Here is a 21,864-nt window from a genome sequence, read left to right as displayed (position 1 = left end):
AAATATCTTATTAGCCCTTTCTATTGTTGAATATCTAGTGTTGCTATTAGGATATCATATAATTCTAAGATTATAAGGAAATATGGAAATTAATCTTATGAAATTATCTAGATACTCTAAACTATGTTATGATATAATCTTAATATTATTGCATGCTGAAGACTTTTGTTTTTTTGGCTTACATTACACCTCTCTCTCGTTGAAATTGTGACCTTCCTTCTTTTGTTATCAACTCACGTTTTCTTTAAATTTCTCTTTATACTTGGAATTATACTGATCCTCAACTTTTGTAATATATTTTCGAACTCCAACTCTGTAATTGTTGATTAGATTCCAACTGTAATTAAAATCTACATATTTGGATTAATTTAACTTTAGTTAAACTATTTTTTCAATTAACCTCTATCATCATAATTTATCTTAATTAGTACAATATATACAAAAATTATATCTGAAAAGTATAAATGAAACAATAAAATGCATAAATAAGAGATACATATTTAAAAATATTCAATATCGAGATAAATCCAACAAAAATCGAATAAAAAAAAAACTAGTAATTACATTTTTGCTTATGACGGTAAAGAATTTAATAATTAAATTACCTGCAAAATTTATTTCTTTTATTTTAAAATTTGGGTTCCCATAAAAAATGATCTTACGTTTATATTCAATATCTTAATTTTTTTTTGGCAGAAAGGATTTTACGTTTATATTTTGAAAACAAAAACAGGCAGCGAGCGAGGGATTATTACCCTCGAGATAAATAAAAGGTGTTGTAGTTGAGTTGTTGTGTGTCGTTCGTTCTGCTTCAATTCATCAGAATGATTCGTCGGTTCTGCTGTTTACAGAGTGCGTCAACAACCTCTATCGCTTCTACCACCACCAATAAGAAGCCCATTGTCCTCTTGGGCGCACCTCAGGTTCTCCAACAACTTACTTTTCTCTCCAACTAACTAACCAACTTTCTTTACTAACTTCATTCCTCTAATTTTTATTTTACAGGTCTCGGCTATTGTCCTTGATGCGCTTCTCAATGCTTCTGCTTCTCCAGATTCTTTATTTGAGGTATTCATTCATTCATTCATTCTTGTATCCTCAATACCATTTTCTTCTATTTTCTCTCACAATCACAGTCATTAGCATTCATTTTCAAGTCTCAATCAATCACTGAATCACTGATATGGTATTCTTTATTAATTAATATTTAGGTTGCGGCTATTGTTACACAGCCAGCTGCTAGAAGGGACAAAGAATTCAGAGATTCATGCCCGGAGTTGAGGACAAAGGGTCCGCCACTGGATGGGGCTGATGAAGATGAAGATGACGATGACGATGGTGGTGGTGATGCATTCTTTGCCTTTCATGATTTTTTTTTTATTCAGCAGCAATGAGGGAGTGGAGTGGGCCTTTCCTCATCGTCATGCATTTCACGCCTTCTTTCCTTTCTCTTTCTCTTTCTCTTTGTCTTTCTCTGACTTTGGCTTTGTCTTTGACTTACTCGCCTCTCCGTGTTGCAGATGCTGTTGCCGTTCTTGGAGACTCCTCTTAATCAGACCCAATTCTTCTTCATGTTCTTGTGGTTCCTGTTCTTGGAAACAACTCTTAATCAGACCCAATTCTTCTTCATGTTGTTGGGGTTCCTCTTCCTCTTCTTGGAAACAACTCTTAATCAGACCCAATTCTTCATCGTTATAATATTGTGGGGTCACCTTCTTCATGTCTTCATGTTGCAGATGCAGTAGTCGCTGTTGCTCTTCTTGGAAACTCTTAATCAGAAGCAGTTCTTCTGCATTATAATACTGTGGTGCAAGGACAGATAGAATTACGTCCAAAGAGCGAGGCCTAAAGGGTTTGGTAGACATCTTTTGACGCGTCTCCCAATCTGTAATCTTCCCAACCAATTCCCACAGAGTTTTCTTGTCCCTCTAACTCATGGTGGCAAAGCACAAGTTGAAGAATGGAAGCATTTATGTAACGGTGAAGTGAGTGACTGAGTGATGGGGTTTCTGTTCAATTTATAGTGATCAGCTATCAGAATTAGAATCGTCACAAGTAGAACTTTTAGAGGTAATCTTTTTTTTTGTATATAAGAGGTAATCTTTTAATACATGTGTAACTCGATTTGTTTCTTTTAAATTTTCGAATCTTTAAATATTTAATATCAGTTAAGATAATTCCCATCGATAACTTTCAAATAGATAGCTGTCCAAATATGTGACTAACTAACACGGTTATTTTCGTATCTTTTCTGATTTGATATTAGTAAAGACAATTTCCTTTTATAACTTTCAAAAAAACATAGCTTTCCAAATAACTAACTAACTAACTAACACAGTTTATTTGATTTAAATTTTCATATCTTTTCTGTTTTGATATTAGTAAAGAAAAGGGGGTTTGGGTTTGGGTTTGGTTTTGGTTCAATTTAATGTTCTCATGTGATTCGCTGCACACTTCTCTTGCCATGTTTGTTTGGTATTGGTGCTCTTTCCTGTGAATTTTTTCCGTAGAATAACCCCATTGTTCCCTGAAACTTGTCTTCTTTTCAGATCCTATATGAGTTTCTTCTGTTATGCTCTTCTTTTTTGTTTATTGCTCATTCTGTAGCCTCTGCTTGGATGCTGAGAAATTCCTCAGATGTGGTATATGGTTGACACATGATAATGCCTTTGCTTATTGACCCTGATATGCCATTTTTTCTTTAAAAAAATTGTGATATAACCTCAAATCACAGATGGTTTAGATTTTGCAGTTGTAAGATATGCTCTTCTTGAAGCAGTGACAAGTTAATTCAAATAATGTTAATTATTTTTTAAAAGAGGAACTAATTTTCATTTGTCATTCATAACTCTTTTAGAAATAACGAAAAAATATCTCTGTTACTGTTTAACACATCATTACTTCTAAGGCTTCCTGGTTTGCAGAATATCATCCTAGAAAATAACTAAATTTATTATTTGATGTGCAGGCCCCAGTGGATCCTACTGATCAAGGTGTTGATGCCATTCCCCGCTCTACAGCTGCCCCAAATTGGACAATTAATGTTTCAGATGTAAGGAAGAAATTGTTACGTAATAAATTAGTTAACATTATGATAGTAGAACACATGATCAAGGAATCCATATTATGTTTCCAGTGTATGTGCCTGCATGCCTTTCACAGTAAAACTTTCGCCATTAGCAGAAGCAGCGTTGGAAAACTAACACTAGATATTACAATTTTTTAAGATATTCTAAATCCATACATGCTTAGAGGACTCAAACTGACTCTAAGAAGACTAATTTTTCAGTTTCATTTGACAAAATGTGTCTGCTGATTTTGATTATTTTTTGGTTAATCATTAAAAGCAGTTCTTTTATCTGTACTATGCCCTGCTGCTCTTGTTGGTATTTGTTTCATGCCAAACTTTTGGGAAGTTTAACTGATTTTCAGCTAACCCTTGATTGAGAAATCCAAACCCAAGTTGATTCCTTTTTACTTCTGACAGATAAGAACAGTTAAGGTAAACAATATATCAATGGTTACTACGGAGAAGGATATTAGAGATTTTTTTTCATTCTCGGGTGAAATTCGATGCGTTGAGATGCAAAGGTCAGAACCCCCTTGCAATGTATTTATCTTTATTCATTTAAATGATTTTATTGTCACCCTCAATATCTTTCGTGGTAATTTTGCAGGGAAACTGAGAGCACTCAGATTGCATGTTACCTTCAAGGATTCACAGGAAGCAGACACAGCAGCGCTCTTGACGGTATAAATAAGATGCGATACACCAATTTATACTAGAATTCTTTTCCATTAAGCAAGATATATTTTCTAATAGAAGCAGAGATAGAAGAAATTATTGATTCTCATTCATTCACTAAAATGATTCTAATAGAAACATAATCAATAATTTCTTCTTTCTATGTTTCTATAATTTTCAGTTGATTTTTTATTTGGGGGATAACATCATATACTTATGCTACTTTTTTTAGTACAGGGTTCCAACATATCTAATGTTTCTGTCACCATCACACCTGTTGAGAACTACCAGCTGCCCCCTGATGCTCTTCCCTCAAGTCCTGTGAGTACCTAATTTTTATTCAAATTCTATGATATTTATTGCATGCAATTGAGTATCATCTGTAACATCCCCGTCTCGAGCCGGTTCAATTAACATACATATGATAAAACAGAAAACAGCGGAAGACTTAACTTCTGAAAATACGAGCTAACTTTTTCTTTTTCTTTTTAAATTCTCATTCGTCATAAACGAAAATCGGGCAGAGTTTCCTCTATAAATCGGACAACTGGGGATTTTCCAATCCCTCACAGAAGCATTTCCTGATACACAGTTTATACAAATATAATCAAATGCCCATCCATAGGCGCATGCATAACTTGGCTCAGTGCCACTATATCTAACAGCATGCAATCCAACACGTAAACATATCTGAATACTACCTCATCATATAACGTGCCTGAATACCCAAATGTACATGCATCAAAGCGACAGACATGTACAAAACATATACATGCCATATACACAATAAAGGATCAATATCATGATCCATCAAATGCGAAAATACTAAAATACATCAAACACTCCAAAAAGGTAGTAGCCTACAGCCACTCAAAATCCGATCTGTCAACTGCCTCAGCCACGTGTCGTGTCCCTGCCTAGTGAGGACTCACCGGGAATCTGGGCACCTGAAAATATGTCCACAAAGAGGGGTGAGATTACAAATCTCAATAAGCTCCAGGTTTATAGAGAATTCTCCATACCCCTGGCTCACTCCTGCATGAAAGTCAGATACAAAGTATACGAATACAACATATAACAGATATCATAACAGAACAGAGCATATATCCATATCATATCATAGATGTGCGCCGTCATTCCCAAGGGAGGACCCCAAGCGGAAATCAACACACGTGTTCCCGAGGGAGGACCCCAAAGCGGAACCAGACATATCAGAGGCGTACACCATCAGTCCCGAGGGAGGACCCCAAAGCGGACGTCCGGGTACTATACAATCAATGGCCAGAGATTGTTACAGAAATCATATTACAGAAGTCATATCAGAGCAAAACATATCATGTTATCAAATAACTCTATATGAATGCATCTATACAAAGCATCTAAATCACAGTCATACAGTCCAACCATAGTTCACTAACCATGGTGGAGCACTCAAGCAGGAAAAGACTCCTTAAACATAGAGCTTACCTCTTGAAGCTTTACCAATACGCTTACTTGTTGCACAAGTTACTTATATGTCTTCAAGAGATTCCGATCCTTTTTAGTCCCTAGGAGCACCTAGAGCAAGAATCCACAAAGACAAATCAATAAAATGCTATCATGCCTAGACTTTCCATAAGGCATACATTTTATCGCTTATCTTCCTTTCTTTATACTTTTGCCAATGTTATGCCAATACACAAGTCTAGACCACATTATACTCGTTAGCATTCTTTAATTTTAATCAAGTATTCACTTGAGAATTTTCAATATCATTCATGCCATTTTACTTCAAAAGCCGCGAACATACCCTTAGGAAATCAAAGTATTTTTCAACCATTTTTCAAGTCATTTCACTTCTTAACTCATCAATTTTATACAATGAATTACAACACATTTTATTTACAATAAAATGTAACAAAATATACCCCTATACCACCCTCTAGGTCGAACACTACAAGGACATAGACAAAGGTTCTTTTTCTTCACTTACATGTAACTTACACATACAAATACATGTTTTCTTAAGGTTCCAACTTAATTTTTGGAGCATAAACTCCCTCCAAAGCCCCACAAGGCCTAAACCTAAGGGCATATTTCATATAATTTTTCCCACTTTGGCATTCTCACTAATTTATCAAATTTCCACTTAATTCCTACACATTAAACCTTCCTAATACTTAAGATAAAATTTTCGCACAACAACATACTCTTCACCTATGATGGCCGAACATGTAGAGGAAAGCATAGGATTTTTTTCTAATTTTTTTTTTTTACATACATACAAATGCTTATTTTCATTTCTTAAATCCAAGACATCAAAGATTCATCATTAAATCAAAGTTTAATACACAATGCTTTCCTACCAAAAAATACTCATAACTTTTATAACTCAAATCATCAAAATAATACCATGGAAATAGAGGTTCATTACCTCCAAAAGCTTATACAAGGTCTAGAAGGTGACCAACAAGCAAGACTCCACCAAAAACCCCATTTTTCACCTTGGATGAATAGTAATCCGAAAATGGAGTGATTGATAATCTCCCTCCACAAACGAAATCAGCTCAAATGGAGGGGTGGAATAGCTTCCTTGGACGATTTCCTATGAGATTGGTATATTGGGTGCAAGATTTGGTGGCTTAACCATGGAGAAATCAAAGAAGGAAGAAGACAACCCCAAACCCTTCCCCCATAGCTGCAGCTCGGTTTTGAGAGTGAGGAGAGGAGAGAGAAACTGATTTGGAAATGAGACTTAAGTGACTTAAGAAGGTGAGCACATGTGGCCTTTTACCCGGGTATTTTTCTTTCGCGTATTTTCACTTAAACTAACCCGGAACTAACTCAAAGCTACAAATATATTTTTATTTTTCTAAAATCATTTATATTACTTTTTAATTCTTACAAAAAAATATTCATAATTCACAGTATGATTTTTGCACCGTTTTTGACGAAATGCACTGTGAATCACTAATTGTACTTCATTTACTTATGAAACTTAAACTTATAAACTTATCATTTTCTTGGGCCTATATTGACTTGCTTGGCATATATTGGACTTTCTTATTCTTATTTCATCAATTATTTGTTTGGGCTCTACCGGTTGCTTAAACAGCAGTACAAAATACCCGGTAGAAACACTATTCACGAGATTTTCACGGAAAGTGCCAGACTATACAATTTTTCGTTCTGAACTCATATTTGTCATCAGAATTTTCAAATTATGTTCCTAAAATTATTTTGCTCATTTAAGCTCTACCGATTAATTCACAAAACTGTAAATTCTCCGGCAGAACGCACTGTTCATAACATAGTCATGATTACAGTCAAAATACTCGAAATCGCTCACTGAATCTAATTATGGCATTTAAATCCTTAAATTAAATCTCTAACTAAGATTTACCAGTTAGGGTCATTATATCATCATTCTTCGTTGTGCTACTTCTAGTACATCCATATATGCTTAATTATGCTATTTATGTTCAATTTTGCTGAACACGGTTGTTCACTTGTTCCCTATGCCTGCCCAAAATATCAGTCCCGAAGAAACTTAGTGGTGCTTGTGTGTTTTATATGTATGACATTAAATTAATATTGACGGCAGACTCCTAGCTTCATGTTTTGAAACACATTGCTTCACGATTGCAGAAAAATTTATAGGATGGATAACATATTTCATGATGTCAGCAACACATTTGCAACTTAATAATTAATGCAAACTGACTCCTGCATAGGATGATGGCGCAAAATCTTTTATAAACCAAATTACCACTTGTATGATAATGATATCCTAGCAGATCTCTCTAGCTTTGTCCATTTAAAACATTTTTGTTTGAAGTTAGATTAATAACTAAATGGCTACATTTGTACGCATCAGGCGCTCAAATATACTAAAAGCTTTGTTATATGCAGAGTCAACGCACGTATATATACAAATTTGTTGGGAATTCTAAGTTTTTTGTTTTCAGAGTATTCATAAATGAAGTTTCTAATGTAAAATGTTATTCTTAGGAGAAAAAGCAAACTTCTACGGTTAGGAAGGCTGAAGATGTGGTGAGCACCATGCTTGCCAAGGGTTTCATTTTAGGAAAGGATGCAATCAACAGGGCAAAATCCTTTGATGAACGTCACAACTTGACCTCAAATGCTTCTGCCGCAGTTGCTTCCATTGATCGTAAAATGGATTTAAGTGGTAAACTAAGCATTGGAACATCTATAGTCAATGAGAAGGTGAGAGAGATGGATGAAAAGTTTCAGGTTTCTGAAAAGACAAAGTCTGCTATTGCTGTTGCTGAGCAGAAGGCAAGTAGTATCATGAGCTATCCTTACGTATCAACTGGAGCATCATGGGTGTCAACTGCCTTCACTATTGTTGCAAAAGCAGCTGAGGATGTAAGCACAATGACAAAGGAGAAGGTTGAACTTGCTCAAGTGGAAAAGAAGGAGATCATTTTCTGCGAAATGAAAGGAACCGTTGATGAATTGGCACAGATACACTCTGAGAAGCCTTCAGAAATTCCTGGTCATGATAGTAAGTTGGGAATTATGTGACCTGAGCTGACTTACGATCCTTGACATGCTCACAAGTACATTTGGATTGGTTTAGTTTGTTTAGTTATAGTCAGAGTGTTCACTCTTCAGTTTCTTCAAGTTTGTTGTATGATGATAAGTCCTGTGAATTGTTATAATGATGTAAAAGTTGTCCAACGGGTCTGATTCTTAAATATGGATCAACAATATTCATGAAAAATGATTAATATTTTCTATTTTTCTATGTTCCTTTTTTCTTCACATACCTCATTAAACAGAAATAGTTCGAACTTGCCTTTCTTCCTTGTAGCAAAAGACAAAAAGAACGAACCAATAATCACAGATGTTTCGAAAAAGAAATTTTCTTCTTGATTTGGTGCTCAATGTTCTTCACAGATAAAACATTGCTGCTCATGTATAAAATAAAAAAACATTGTTGCTCCGTTTTAATAGCAACATATTTTTAACGCTATTAAAAATCAAATTTAAACAATGGAAAAAGTGTGAATCATTTTAAAGGATATAAAGTTGTATTATTTTAAGTGAGAGAAAGAAATAAATAAAAGGAGAGAGAGTGGACTAAAAAAAATAAAGGTGTGGGTCTTATCTCTTTGTGAGAGTGAAATGGCACAAGTTATGTCATTTAAGAGGATAAACACTTTTTTCATAAACAATATATTCAAGAAAAATTAATCATGTTATACGCCTGTACAATAGGCCCATATTCTAGAAGACCTAGGAAAGAACAACAGAAAGAGAAAATTAAAAGAAACAAAGAAAATAATTCTTTGTTGATGCCAAATGCCAATCCTAGTACAACAGTCGTAAAACTAATATTGGGTTCCAGAAAAACCATTAAAGGCCATAATTCCCTTATTTAAATGTAAATTTTATAAATAAGAAGTAAAATTTGCAAGTATGATATTTACTCTCTCTTATATATGTTGTCATTATACACACACCACCATTTTGGCTACTTCATAAGTATCTCTATAATAGATACCTAAAAAAGCCTTAGATTAACCACTAGGGCTAGCCTAGTGGTGTGGGTGTGTGTAATAGGGTGTGTGTGAGTGTGTGGTTGTGTGTTCTATTCCCTGTAACCTAAAAAAAAAAGTCGTAGATTCGAGATCAACTCAACAGTCAATAACTGAACATCTCTATCTATCCACAAAACAAATTCTATTTAGTTTTCTCACAAGGATATTTATGTTATTTAAATTTAATTTAATTTTAAACAGTAGAATGTCATTTCATTCCAAGATTTATCATTCTTTAGAATTGGAATGGCCTGGTCCTATCAAATTAGCTTAATCATTTTTTAAATAATTTTAACATTTCATGTATCAAATGACATGCAAAACATTTTGGAGTTGTTCCATTTTAAAGCAAAAAATTATATATTAAATTTAAAATGTTGTATTATTTGATAATTGATACAAATCATGATTTTAAACTATAAAAATAACATTGAAACCTATTGTAAATGAACTTAAATTTAATTCATACATTATATATATATAAAAGTTAGTCGAATATATTGTCACTTGATATAAGGTTTGGTGCAGTAAAAAATTTTACACTATATATTCCCAAAACACGTGGATAAAAAACATCACACCATCTAACCAATTATCATTTAAAAATTTAACAAAAATTGAATAAAAAAAACTAATAATTAAATTATTGCTTAGGACGGTAAAGAATTTAATAAAAATTACCTTAAAAATTTATTTCTTTTATTTTAAAATTCGGGTTTATAACATCCTTGCTCGTACATTTTACATAGATAGTAATTACATTAAGAATGATAATTACATAGATAGTAAAACTTAAGTCTTCCGCTTCAGGATTTAATTATCCACGCTTAAAGGCATCATAAATAAGTTAACAATCCGATTATCAAAATTGGGGTGTTACATTATGGTATCAGAGCAGTTTACTAGGGAACCCTAATTGTAGTATGATTGTGTTAAGTGTTGTATAGTTGTATGTAGACTCTTATTGATTACCGCATATGTGATTCCTTAGTGTGGGTCTGATCAACCCATTCCTTCGTGTTATATGTGTGGTCATCATAAGAAGCCTATGTGTAACCCTTGAGCACCTATTGTAAGTCCTTAGCCTGATGTTGTGGCTGTAGTGTTGATTTCTCCACGGACAGAGATGACTGTAAGTAAGATATGAATATTAGAGGACTTAAGGAGAATAAACTTGGATGTTTTGTCTTACTCAATTATGTACAGGTGAACTTAGTGATTTGACTTCAGTACGGTGAGTGAATTGAAACTTGATGAATTATTGAAAATTGTGAACATGTATGCTTAGGTATGAGCTTTAATATTTGATGTTTGATTAGGAAGTTGTAAATCCCTGATTTAAGGGTGTGCACTTGAATAAAATGTAATGAGTAATGTAAAGAGATGAATTGAATCTTTGAAATTGAATCTGAGAGATGTGACCATTTGGAATGATTATGCTAGTGATGTGCTAATTGGAGATATATTAAAATATGGAATTTAAATCCATAAGGAGATAGTATTGACTAAACATAGGTGAGATGAATTAATGTTGTATTATGTATGTAAGGAAGAAGTTGAGAGACTTGTCATGGATGACATAAGACAAATGTACAATGAAGACATCATTGTAGTTAATGGATGTCAATTTTAACTGGTAGACTTGCCATAGATGAAAATGGATGGGACATGTAAATTGTAGAATCTTATGTAAAATAATACTGGAAATTGTATAAGAAATCATGGTCTCGTGATGTGTGTATATATATATATTGTGCTTGTTAAATAATCCGATATTTGATATGGATTGTTGAGAATTAATATGATGTGGTATAGTATATATATACATGTATATGATACAGACACCAGATGGACTGGGTCCATGTGTGATCTGGAGTGTACTGGGTACACATTTTGCCGTTATATACAGATATATTATAATTATGAATTTCCCTATGCACTGGGTGCACATTTTACAATTTGATATTATGATCTCTGTACGGCTTACATGCCCGGAGAATATTGTTATACCCTGGACTGTATTAAAGGCTACTCTTGGAAGTAATCATTGAATATTATGTCTATGAACATAATGGGCTTATATGCCATTGTATAGGCTTAAATGACAGTGGATATCCATAAAGGATAAATCAAGTATAGATAATGGACTGATTGTCAGTCTACATTTTGGAAGAATAAATGGATAATGATCCTGTGATGGCCTAAGTGCCAGTATATATATATATCTTGAATTGGCCTGGTGCCTGTACGTAAATGTCGTGACCGTGAAATTATATGATTAGTGTATGGACTAATGTGCAATAGAGTGTGAAATTACGTGGTTAACGAAAGAGCTAATGTGTAATAAAAAAAATTTGAGTGTGAAATTGGTATGATTAGTTAAAAGACTAAGGTACCATTAAATAACAAAATTGTAAATTGTATTATCAGTGTAAGGACTGATATACAATAAAGTTGTGTATTGTATTATCAGTGCAAGGACTGATATACAATAAAATTATGAATTGTATTATCAGTGCAAGGACTGATGTACAATAAAATTGTGAATTGTACTATCAGTGCAAGGTGTAACACCCCGTTCTAGAACCGGTTTGTTAACATCACATTATGATATTAAGCGCAGTTACAATCACATGGGTTCAATTAAAATTCGGTTAAATTTTTCTTTTTAAAACATGCCGAATTTAAAATGCCAAATTGCGTGATCATAACCATATTACATTGCGGAATAAAATGAATTAAGCTTAACATCATACTCTTATTATATTAGACCAAAGGTGGTTAAATGTCCTCCTCTCTTCATTAGGTACGCGTGGTTTCGAACCGCGCCTCATTTGGAGCTCTGTAGCTCAAGTTATGACAAATTATAACAATACATGTTTATATTGGACACAGGCCGCGCGCGCTTAAGCGCGCTATCGGGCGCTAAAGCGCCCACTGGCAAAGAGGAACTCGTCTTTTTGTAGCTAAGGGCGCTTAAGCGCGCACCAGGGCGCTAAAGCGCGCTACCCTGGGCGTTTAAGCTCCCATTTGGGCGCTGAAGCCCGCGGAGGCAGAGAGCATGGGCTCTCACAGGGGCAGCAGGGCGCTTAAGCACGCTGCTAGAAAATTTTACACACACTCATTTTTCAATTCTAAACCTAGGGGAAGTGAATCCCACTTGACAAGCCTCAAATGTCCATGCTTCCAAGCTTATTCCTAGTACTTCTTCAACCTCTCCACATGGATTAGACTAAAATTGGGCAGCATCTCCTTTGTTTTCTCAATGTTTCCCAATTTATCACTAGGTACCTAATTAAGTTTCCAGCTCAACAAGTCCAATACATAAAGTGCTTACATGCATTTATCTTAAAGTAAGCATCATTTACAACATATCTTCATTACAAATCAGGGAACTTAGCTTACAAAATACTATGATCATTCCCTTGGCTCCCATCCACAAAAGAGATAACCAAAGGCATGAGCATAGGCTAAGTCCATTCAAATAAAACAGGATATACATCTAGCAATGAACAAGACTATACATGTGAACTACAAAATAACATGTATAATCTCAAAAGATAGCATCTTCATGTATTACTACTAATCCAAATAAGCCACTTGCCACTGGTGGCTCCTGCAGCATCTTTACCTGAAAGGGGGTCCCCACAACACGGGGTGAGATATACGAATATATCACAGTAAATCAGGGGTCCTTGGAGCATCTCTCAACCCCATAGTTCAATAACAGTGTAATAGCAATAACATTAATAATGCAATAAATACATATCCATGCAGTGTGTAACAACATCTCCAGGAGAAATCCCTCGAGCTCTCAAGCTGTCCTAAGGATGCTCAGATGCAAATAGTCCTACTGGCCAGCTAAACTACCAAGTATGATTTACGCATCGTTATGCAACATACCAACATAGGGAAACACCATCCTATGCCACACCAAAGCATACACATACGTATAACAAAACATTAAACTATTTCATTGCATTTATATACACTATCATAACCACTACCCAATCAGGGCTTGGTGGAACAATCAAGGGAATTATACCCAAGGTCCGAAGGCTTACCTCAAGCTTCCAATTCACCCTTTGTTCTTCACCAATCTCAACAATACCCTTCTCCAAAACCAACACCAATTCCAAGGAGCTAATCGAGCTCCATCACTTGCTCCAATGGTTGGTCACTCACGGTTGGTCCAAATGCCTCAATCCTAGACATCACATGGACACAATTATTATTCAACCAAATCATTGATTACTAAAGCAAGCCAACCCATAATCAAGTGCATAATCTTGTAATTTTCAAAGTATACACCAAGGACTAACTAAGCTCATTTGCACCGATTAAATGTCATTACTATCATTTTTCATAACATTCACCAAGTCTTAATCCTCCTAGAACATAGCCAATCTATCAACATTTTCATAAAACCCTAAAACAATATTCATCAAAACCTAAATCATGCAAAACTCAAGGAAAATGAGATTTCTTACCATGGTTAACCTTAGAATCACTTAGGGAGTAGAATCCAAGCTTCAAATCAACCAATGGGTTACTCCAAGTCCAATAATCTTAAGTTAGGGCACCACCTTCCTCACCGTTTTTCTCTCAATACAAGGCTTCTTGGTAGATTATAGATTAGGGGTTGTGTTTGTCTCTTAATTCTAAGCAAGATAGGTTTAAGAATCAAAGGGTTTGGTTGAGAGATGGAGAAGTTGGGATTTTGGAGCTCTCATCAATGGTTTCCTTTCCCTTTCTCTGTCACGCGTAGGAGATGAAGCAAAATGGGTTGAGTTCCTTTGTTTTATTACTTAACATTGGTTAAGTTGCTTTGAGCGGGTATTAGCTCATCTATCTATTTAACTCCATTCACCACCAAACTTTACCCAAAAGTTTGAAATATTTTTCTAGGAATATTTCCACTTTCATTTGTATATTTTGGGTACTTTTGCCTGCTGCACCCATTTATACCCCTTAATTTTCACTGTGTACACTTTTTACCTCAAAAGTGACCCCAATTCACTTAATTAGGCACTATACTTAATTTTACTCACTAATACATACTTAATTATTTAATTACATGTAATTTACTAATTAATTAGGCTAGGGCTATTATACAAGGACCGATGTACAATAAAATTGTGAATTGTACTATCAGTGCAAGGACTGATGTACAATAAAATTGTGAATTGTACTATCAGTGCAAGGACTCATATACAATAAATTGTGAATTGTATCATCAGTGCAAGGACTAATGTACAATAAAAAGTGTAAATTGTATTAATGATAACTTAAATTGTGTTGAGATTGAAGAAAAGGTTGATAGCTCGGTAGAGTGACTGTAAGTATTATATGTTTATATATTCTCGGTGGGAGAAATATATCCTTTGGGATACAATATATGGGAAGAATTTTAGAAATTGATTAAAGGATGAAATTAGTTTTAGATGATTAAACAGTTATGTTGGAAAATCCCTGTGTGATGGGAATTATATGTGAGAAATATGATATATTATATTGAGATGGACATCAATGATCAAATGTCGATGATTATGAAGTTGAGGTATCAATGAATGAAATATATGTTGGATTTACAACATTGGCATTGAATGATAAGTGAAAATGGTTAGTTGACAAATTTTTTTGAGGCGGGGAGCCTTTGATGTAGAAATCATCGATGGTGGTATGTTTAAATTTGAGATGACTAAGTTGATGATGAAATGAAAAATTGATGTAAAATTGTAGGTATGACTTCGTGTGTAGAATTTTATGGATTGAATATCAGGAAAGTGACGGTTGAATTGCCTTGAAAATCTGGAGGAATTTTCTGTATGAGATTATCCGGCTATATTCCGAGTTAGTGGACCGGTACGATGATAAATATTGCGGACAAAATTTCAAAAAAGAAGTGTGAATATAACACCTCGTAATTCTAAAATGCTGAATTATGGTTTAAATTGAATGAAATTGGAGATTATTGAGTTAAATGTGTGAGTTTAAAGTTGAGGTGGCACCGTGGGACCTATCCCACTTAAGTGGATGTAATAATTCTCACATGTTGTTGAGGATTTATTATTGAAGGATAATTATAAAGAAAAGAAATGAAGTCACCCTTGGTGAAAAATGAGTTAAAATGACAGTTAAGGAGTAAAAATTCAGGTAAATAAAGTTACCTGAAAAGTGAAGTAAAGTTGGAAACATGACTAGAAAAATATTTTAGTCCATTGGGTAAAGTTTTATAATGAATGGAGGTGTGTTAATAGATGAACATTTACCCAGTTGAATTTCACTTGACCTATATAAGTGAAATTTCTAAAGAAAGTTACTATGCTCATTCATATTCTTCGTTTTCTCTGTGCGTCTCTGCGGCGACCAAAGCGATGAATAGTAACCAAATCTTCCAAGGATCATAACTCGAGCTAGAGTTATCGAAATTCAACGGTTCCAAAACCAAAGTTGAAGTGGGCAATCAGAGGAACAGATCTACGGTAAGAAAACTCTGTTTTGATTGATGGTTTGTGGTAGATCTGAATTGGTAGTTTTGGATGAATAGTAATCGCATGAATAGTGAATAGTAACTTTGTATATATACTGAATTTTTATATACTCCTTTGGAAGAAAGGTAGAGAATTGGATTTAATCGGTGAAAGTATGATAAAATTGAAGATAGTGTATTTTTGAATAGTGACGTATGTGAATAGTACCATATACGTGAATAGTGAATAGTACCGTATACGTGAATAGTGAATAGTACCGTATATATGAATAGTATTGTAGAGATGAACAATACTGTATGTATGTGTTAATTGTTGGATAATGATTGTGTCCACGTGGTGATAGGATTGAGCCTTGTGGACCAGCAATGAAGGACCAAGCATTGGATAGGAAGCGTTACAAGTAAGCTCTATGTTTATGGCATTCGCTCCTACTTTGTGTTCCACCATAGTGTTCGGACTGTGGTCGGGTTGTATGATATGTATGAGATATGTGGTATAGATGCATTCATATAGAGTTGTATGATGATGTGATGTTTATGTATGAGAATGTGTTAATCTGTTATGATATTTGTTACGTGCGTTGATTTTCACTTGGAGAAAGGTCCTTGGGGAATGATTACGTACTTCAGAGATGTTATATGTGATATAATATATATGATGTTTTGTATATTATGTATCTGACTGTCATGCAGGAAGTGAACTCATGGGTGGAGATTACTCCATAAACCCAGAGTCTTATTGAGATTAATTTCTCACCCGTCGTGGGCTGCAATTTAAATTACAGGTACATCAGTAATATGAGAGCCTTCAAAGGGCAAGCATCAGTGTAGTTTTAATCGAGAACTCAACATGAGTGGATATGTAACATCCCCGTCTCGAGCCGGTTCAATTAACATACATATGATACAAACAGAAACAACGGAAGACTTAACTTACGAAAATACGAGCTAACTTTTTCTTTTATTTTTCAATAATATTAATTTACATGATATCTCACATTGCATACGTCTCCTAATTAATTCGTATTTGACGAAGATGAAAAACGGGCAGAGTAACCTCTGTAAATTGGACAACTGGGGATTTGCCAATCCCACTCTCAAACGTTCCTGATAAACAGTTTATACATATATGATTTCAGAAATACCAGATATCTATATATGACTATATACTCATCCATGGTTACATGCATAACTGGCTCCGTGCCACTATGTCTAACAACATACATATTTCAGCACATGCATATATCTGAATACACAAATGTACATGCATAAAATATGAACACATGTACAAAACATATACGGACCATATATTGTATAATGGATCAAACATCATGATCCCAAAATAAATAGAACACTATACAACAGTACATATTCTCCAAAAATAACATCTATAATAAATAGTAGCGTCCAGCCACCCAGAACTCCATATCCTCATACTAGTACCTCTAGCTACGGGTAGTGTCTTTGTTCCGTGAGGGCTCTTCATTAACTGTGTTCCTGAAATCATATCCCCAAACGGGGTTAGAGACGAATCTCTAGTAAGCTCCAGGTTTATGGAAAACTCTCCATACCCTGGGCTCACTTCCTGCATGACAGCCAGATACATAATATAACAAACATCATTTAAGAAATTATCATAACTGAACAAAGCATATATACATCTCTTATCAAAGACGTACGCAGTCATTCCCAAAGGATGACCCCAAGCGGAAATCAACGCACATAACAAATATTATTTACAAAAATCATCACAATACTCACATCAGAACAAAACGTGTTATATCAGAGACGTACACAATCATTCCCAATGGATGACCCCAAGCGAAAATCAACGTACGTAACAAATATCATTTACAAATCATCATTCATATCACATAAAAAACATGTCATATAATCAAATATCATAACTAAACAAAACATATACACATATCTTATCAGAGACGTACGCAGTCATTCCCAAGGGATGACGCCAAGCGGAAATCAACGTACGTGTTCTCAAGGGAGTACCCCAAGCAAAACCAAAAACATATAAGATATGTACACAGTTAGTCCCGATGGATGACCCCAAGCAGACATCAGTGCACATAGGATCAATGGCCGGAGATCATCACATAACAGAGGGGTGCACAGTCAATCCCAAGGAAGGACCCCAAGCGGGATCAGTGCACATGTTCCCAAGGGAGGACCCCAAGCGGAACTCAACATATAAAATATATATACACAGTCAATCCCAAGGGAGGACCCCAAGCAGACATCAGTGCATAAACAAATCAATAGCTATAGATCATTACAAAAATCACATCAAAACATATTAAAGTAAACACATCAAATCATATCAAAGTAAACACATCAAAACATATCATATCACATCATCATATAGCTCTATATGAATGCATCTATATCATATATATCATACATATCATACAACCTGACCACAGTCCGTACATTATGGCGGAACACAAAGTAGGAGCGAACCCCATAAACATAGAGCTTACCTTTTGAAGCTTTACACTTTGTTCACTCGTAACACAAGTTACCTATTTAGCTCCAAAGGAATCCAAAGACGCTCAGTCCCTAGGCACACCTAGAGAAAGAATCCAAAACAAAACTCAATAAAATGCTAAAATGCCATGTAATCACAAGACATACACTTTATTGTTTACCTTCATTTCTTTACATTTATGCCAATTCTATGCCAATACACAAGTAAAGACCATACTTTCATAAACTTCTTTATTAGACCATTTTAATGATGATTACTCACATAACAAGCAACCACCTTGGTTCATATTTACCTAGGGCCCTTGAAGGACCCAACCAAGCTTCCGAAATATCTGTTACAATTTTTAACAATTCCTAGTTCCAAAATCAAACAATGGCCGAAGCCAATAACAAAGGAAACTAGGGATTTTCATCAATTCTTTTTATGCAACCATTGGTTCCTAGAACCCATACTTGACCCCAAGTTACTCATATATTCATATAACCATTTATGTCTAAACTTTGCTTATTTTTCCTTCACAAGCCGATGTAACACATACAAAGGAGTCAAGATGTCTCTCATTATTTCTTGAACCATTTCACTTCAAAATCATACTAAAGCCATGCATTAGAACCTAAACATACCACCAAAATAATTTTTAACAATATCAACCCCCACATAACCCTATAGGCCGAATTCAAAGTGGAGGGTTTTTCAAAGGATTATTTTTTATACTTTCCAATTAATCACTAAGTTCACACTTCCAAATACATATAATCCTCCACAAACTAAGCAATTAAATTTTTTGCACACTAACCCTTAAATGCCCAATATGGCCGAACCCTATATGGTGGCCCAAGGGAATTTCTTTCAATTTTTTCTACACCCATTTTTACCACAAAAATATCACTGACTGTACTTTTTACCTCAAAAGTAACCCTAATTTATTTAATTAGGTCTTTTACTTAATTTAACCCATTTATGCATGATTAAATATTTAATCATATACTCTTTTCTAATTAAATGGATTAGGGATATTATAGGATACTTAGTTATTGAAATTCTATGCAGGTATGAGACTGTATAGATAATATAAAAGTATAAATTAAGAATGGTAATTACATAGATAGTAAAAGTTAAGTCTTCCGCTTCGGGATTTAATTATTCGCGCTTAAAGACATCATCTTAAATAAGTTAACAATCTGATTATCAAAATTGGGGCGTTACATGAAAAGTATAAATGAAACAACAAAATACATAAATAAGAGATACATATTAAAAATATTCAATATTGAGGTAAATCCAACAAAAATCGAATAAAAAAAAAATAATTACATTTTTGCTTATAACAGTAAAAAAATTAATAATTAAATTACCTAAAAATTTATTTCTTTTGTTTTAAAATTCGGTTCACATAAAAAATTATCTTAATAAAATGGTAAAGAAATATATAATTGGAAAACCCCATCCTCTATTGGGTATTCGTCCTAAAGTATTAATTAATTCCTAACTTGCATATTAACATTTGTCTTGTATTTATTTATTTATGTATTTTACATTTTTTAAAATAATGAAATAAGAAATATATATTTTAACATATTTTATTTCTGCTTTTATTGATTAATATAAAAAAGTAATGTACAAATAATAAATTTTAATTATTAAAAAGAGAGAGCAATATTTGTCGTTTTATATCTGTAACTGATCATGGAAAAGCAACGGACGGAAAAGAAAAAACAGAGAGAGAGAGAGAGAGAGCAATATTGTCATTTTTTTCTTATTTTATTCTGAAAAACAGTTTTCATAAACTATTTTACAAAACTGTATTAAAAACAAAAAAATCAAAAAACTATCAATCGTACCCAGAATCTCAAAAACATGTAATCCATTCCCTGATGTATCACTAATCACCTCACCTATATTAATATACCTACGTTACGTGGACAGACAGACAGACAATAGCGTGTCTTTGTCACTAAAGACACTGTGCTTTGAATTGAAATTGTTGATCAGATCAGAGATCAGATTAATTTATTTAATAAAAGAAATAATTGGGCATCGACTCTACAAGACCAGATTTGAAGTTGGTCTCCTTCTTGCAAACGGTTTTGAGAGACGACGCTTTTCCATTCTTTGTTGAGAGAGTAAATGCTTGTACTTGTCATCTCCCACCTCTTGAGTATCAAAGTATGTTCCCTGAAAGATGGATCCAACACCTTCACTTCCACACCCCGAAGAAGCCTTCCTTCCCTCTCATGCAAGGTTGCCTTCTCAGCCTCAGTCAAGAAATCACAACATATTTCTGACTGAGGCATCGATAGACGGTTGTGCTTGGCGCTCACATCTGTCTTGGAGAGATTCTTGCTCATCACAAATTGCATCTCGCTGCCGCCGCCGTTCAGCTCTCTCATATGGTTCTTGAATTCCTCAGGTAGAACCGGTGGGGTTGGTGAGGACTGTGGCGGTGATGGTGTTGGCGGTGATGAAGACGACGATGCATTGTTCTTTGTTGTCTTTCTTGATTTTTTATTATTCAGCGACGAGGGAGTGGGGCGCCATTCCTCATCGTCATCAAGCATTTCACGCCTTCTTTTCTTTTCTTTCTCTTTCTCTTTTTCTTTCTCTTTCTCTTTTTCTGGCGGCTTTGTCTTTGACGCCTCTCCTTGTTGCTGTTGTTGCTGTTGCAACTCTTCATCCTCTTCTTGGAAACAATTCTTAATCAGAGCCAATTCTTCATCGTTATAAAACTGTGGTGCAACGCGCGAAAGAAGTATATCACAAAAGTGAGGCCTAAAGGGTTTGGAAGACATCTTTTGACGCGTCTCCCAATCTGTAATCTTCCCCACCAATTCCCACATAGTTTTGTTGTCCCTCTCAGTCATGGTGGCAAAGCACAAGTTGAAGGTTTCTGTTTCGGCGGTGGGTTTGGAAGAGAGCAAGCAAAAGATGGTTGGTTTAAGGTTTATGTAACACGGTCAAGTGAGTGAGTGAGTGATGGGCTTCTGATCAATTTATAGTGATCATCAGAATTAAAATCTTCCGAGATTGGAGGTAATCTTTTCTTTTTTTTTTGTTAAATAAGGAGGTAATCTTTTAATATATGTGTAAATCGGTTTATTTCTTTTAATTATTTTTTTTGTATCTTTAAAGATTTAATATCGGTGAAGATAATTAACTTTCAGCTATTTAAAGATTTAATATCGATAAAGATAATTATCTTTCAAATAAATAGCTGTCCAAATAAGTGATTAACATTTTCATATCTTTTCTGATTTGATATCAGTAAAGACAATTTCCTTAATAATTTTCAAAAAACATTGTTTTTCATTATATTTTGAGACTTAAGAAATAAAGATTGGCTTTCACCCCTTTTGATTTTTAACACAGCTTCTATAGCCATCACCAGGGGAGATATGTTTTCTCACTCCCATAATTTGTTATTCGTAGATACTGAAGTTGGTCTCATGGTTTGTCTTTTATGATCTAATTTTGTTGCACTCGTTGATATTCAGATCTTTTATTACTTGGGTGAACTTAATGACTCATTATCTTATGCCCTTGGAGCTGGTCCTTTGTTTGCTGTTTCCCAGGATTC

At 34.4% G+C, this 21,864-nt stretch overlaps 1 protein-coding gene and 1 pseudogene across 1 annotated transcript; one reads left to right on the top strand and one right to left on the bottom strand.

Moving 5' to 3' along the window:
• Positions 1-1,935: 1,935 nt before the first annotated feature.
• Positions 1,936-8,286, top strand: LOC133313639 (binding partner of ACD11 1-like; annotated as a pseudogene).
• Positions 8,287-20,290: 12,004 nt separating this feature from the next.
• On the bottom strand, positions 20,291-20,848 carry LOC133313638 (B3 domain-containing protein At2g31720-like). The gene has a single exon (XM_061515034.1). The coding sequence runs from the start codon at positions 20,846-20,848 to the stop codon at positions 20,291-20,293; it is 558 nt and encodes a 185-aa protein (XP_061371018.1).
• Positions 20,849-21,864: the final 1,016 nt, after the last annotated feature.

The sequence above is a fragment of the Gastrolobium bilobum genome, unplaced genomic scaffold, assembly GCF_033153095.1.
Source record: "Gastrolobium bilobum isolate Gb01-03AN ecotype WA unplaced genomic scaffold, APGP_CSIRO_Gbil_v1 utg40895, whole genome shotgun sequence".
In the NCBI taxonomy this organism is placed as follows: domain Eukaryota; kingdom Viridiplantae; phylum Streptophyta; class Magnoliopsida; order Fabales; family Fabaceae; genus Gastrolobium; species Gastrolobium bilobum.
Note: the sequence above shows the minus strand (reverse complement) of the source record. Positions and strands in the feature narration are given on the sequence as shown.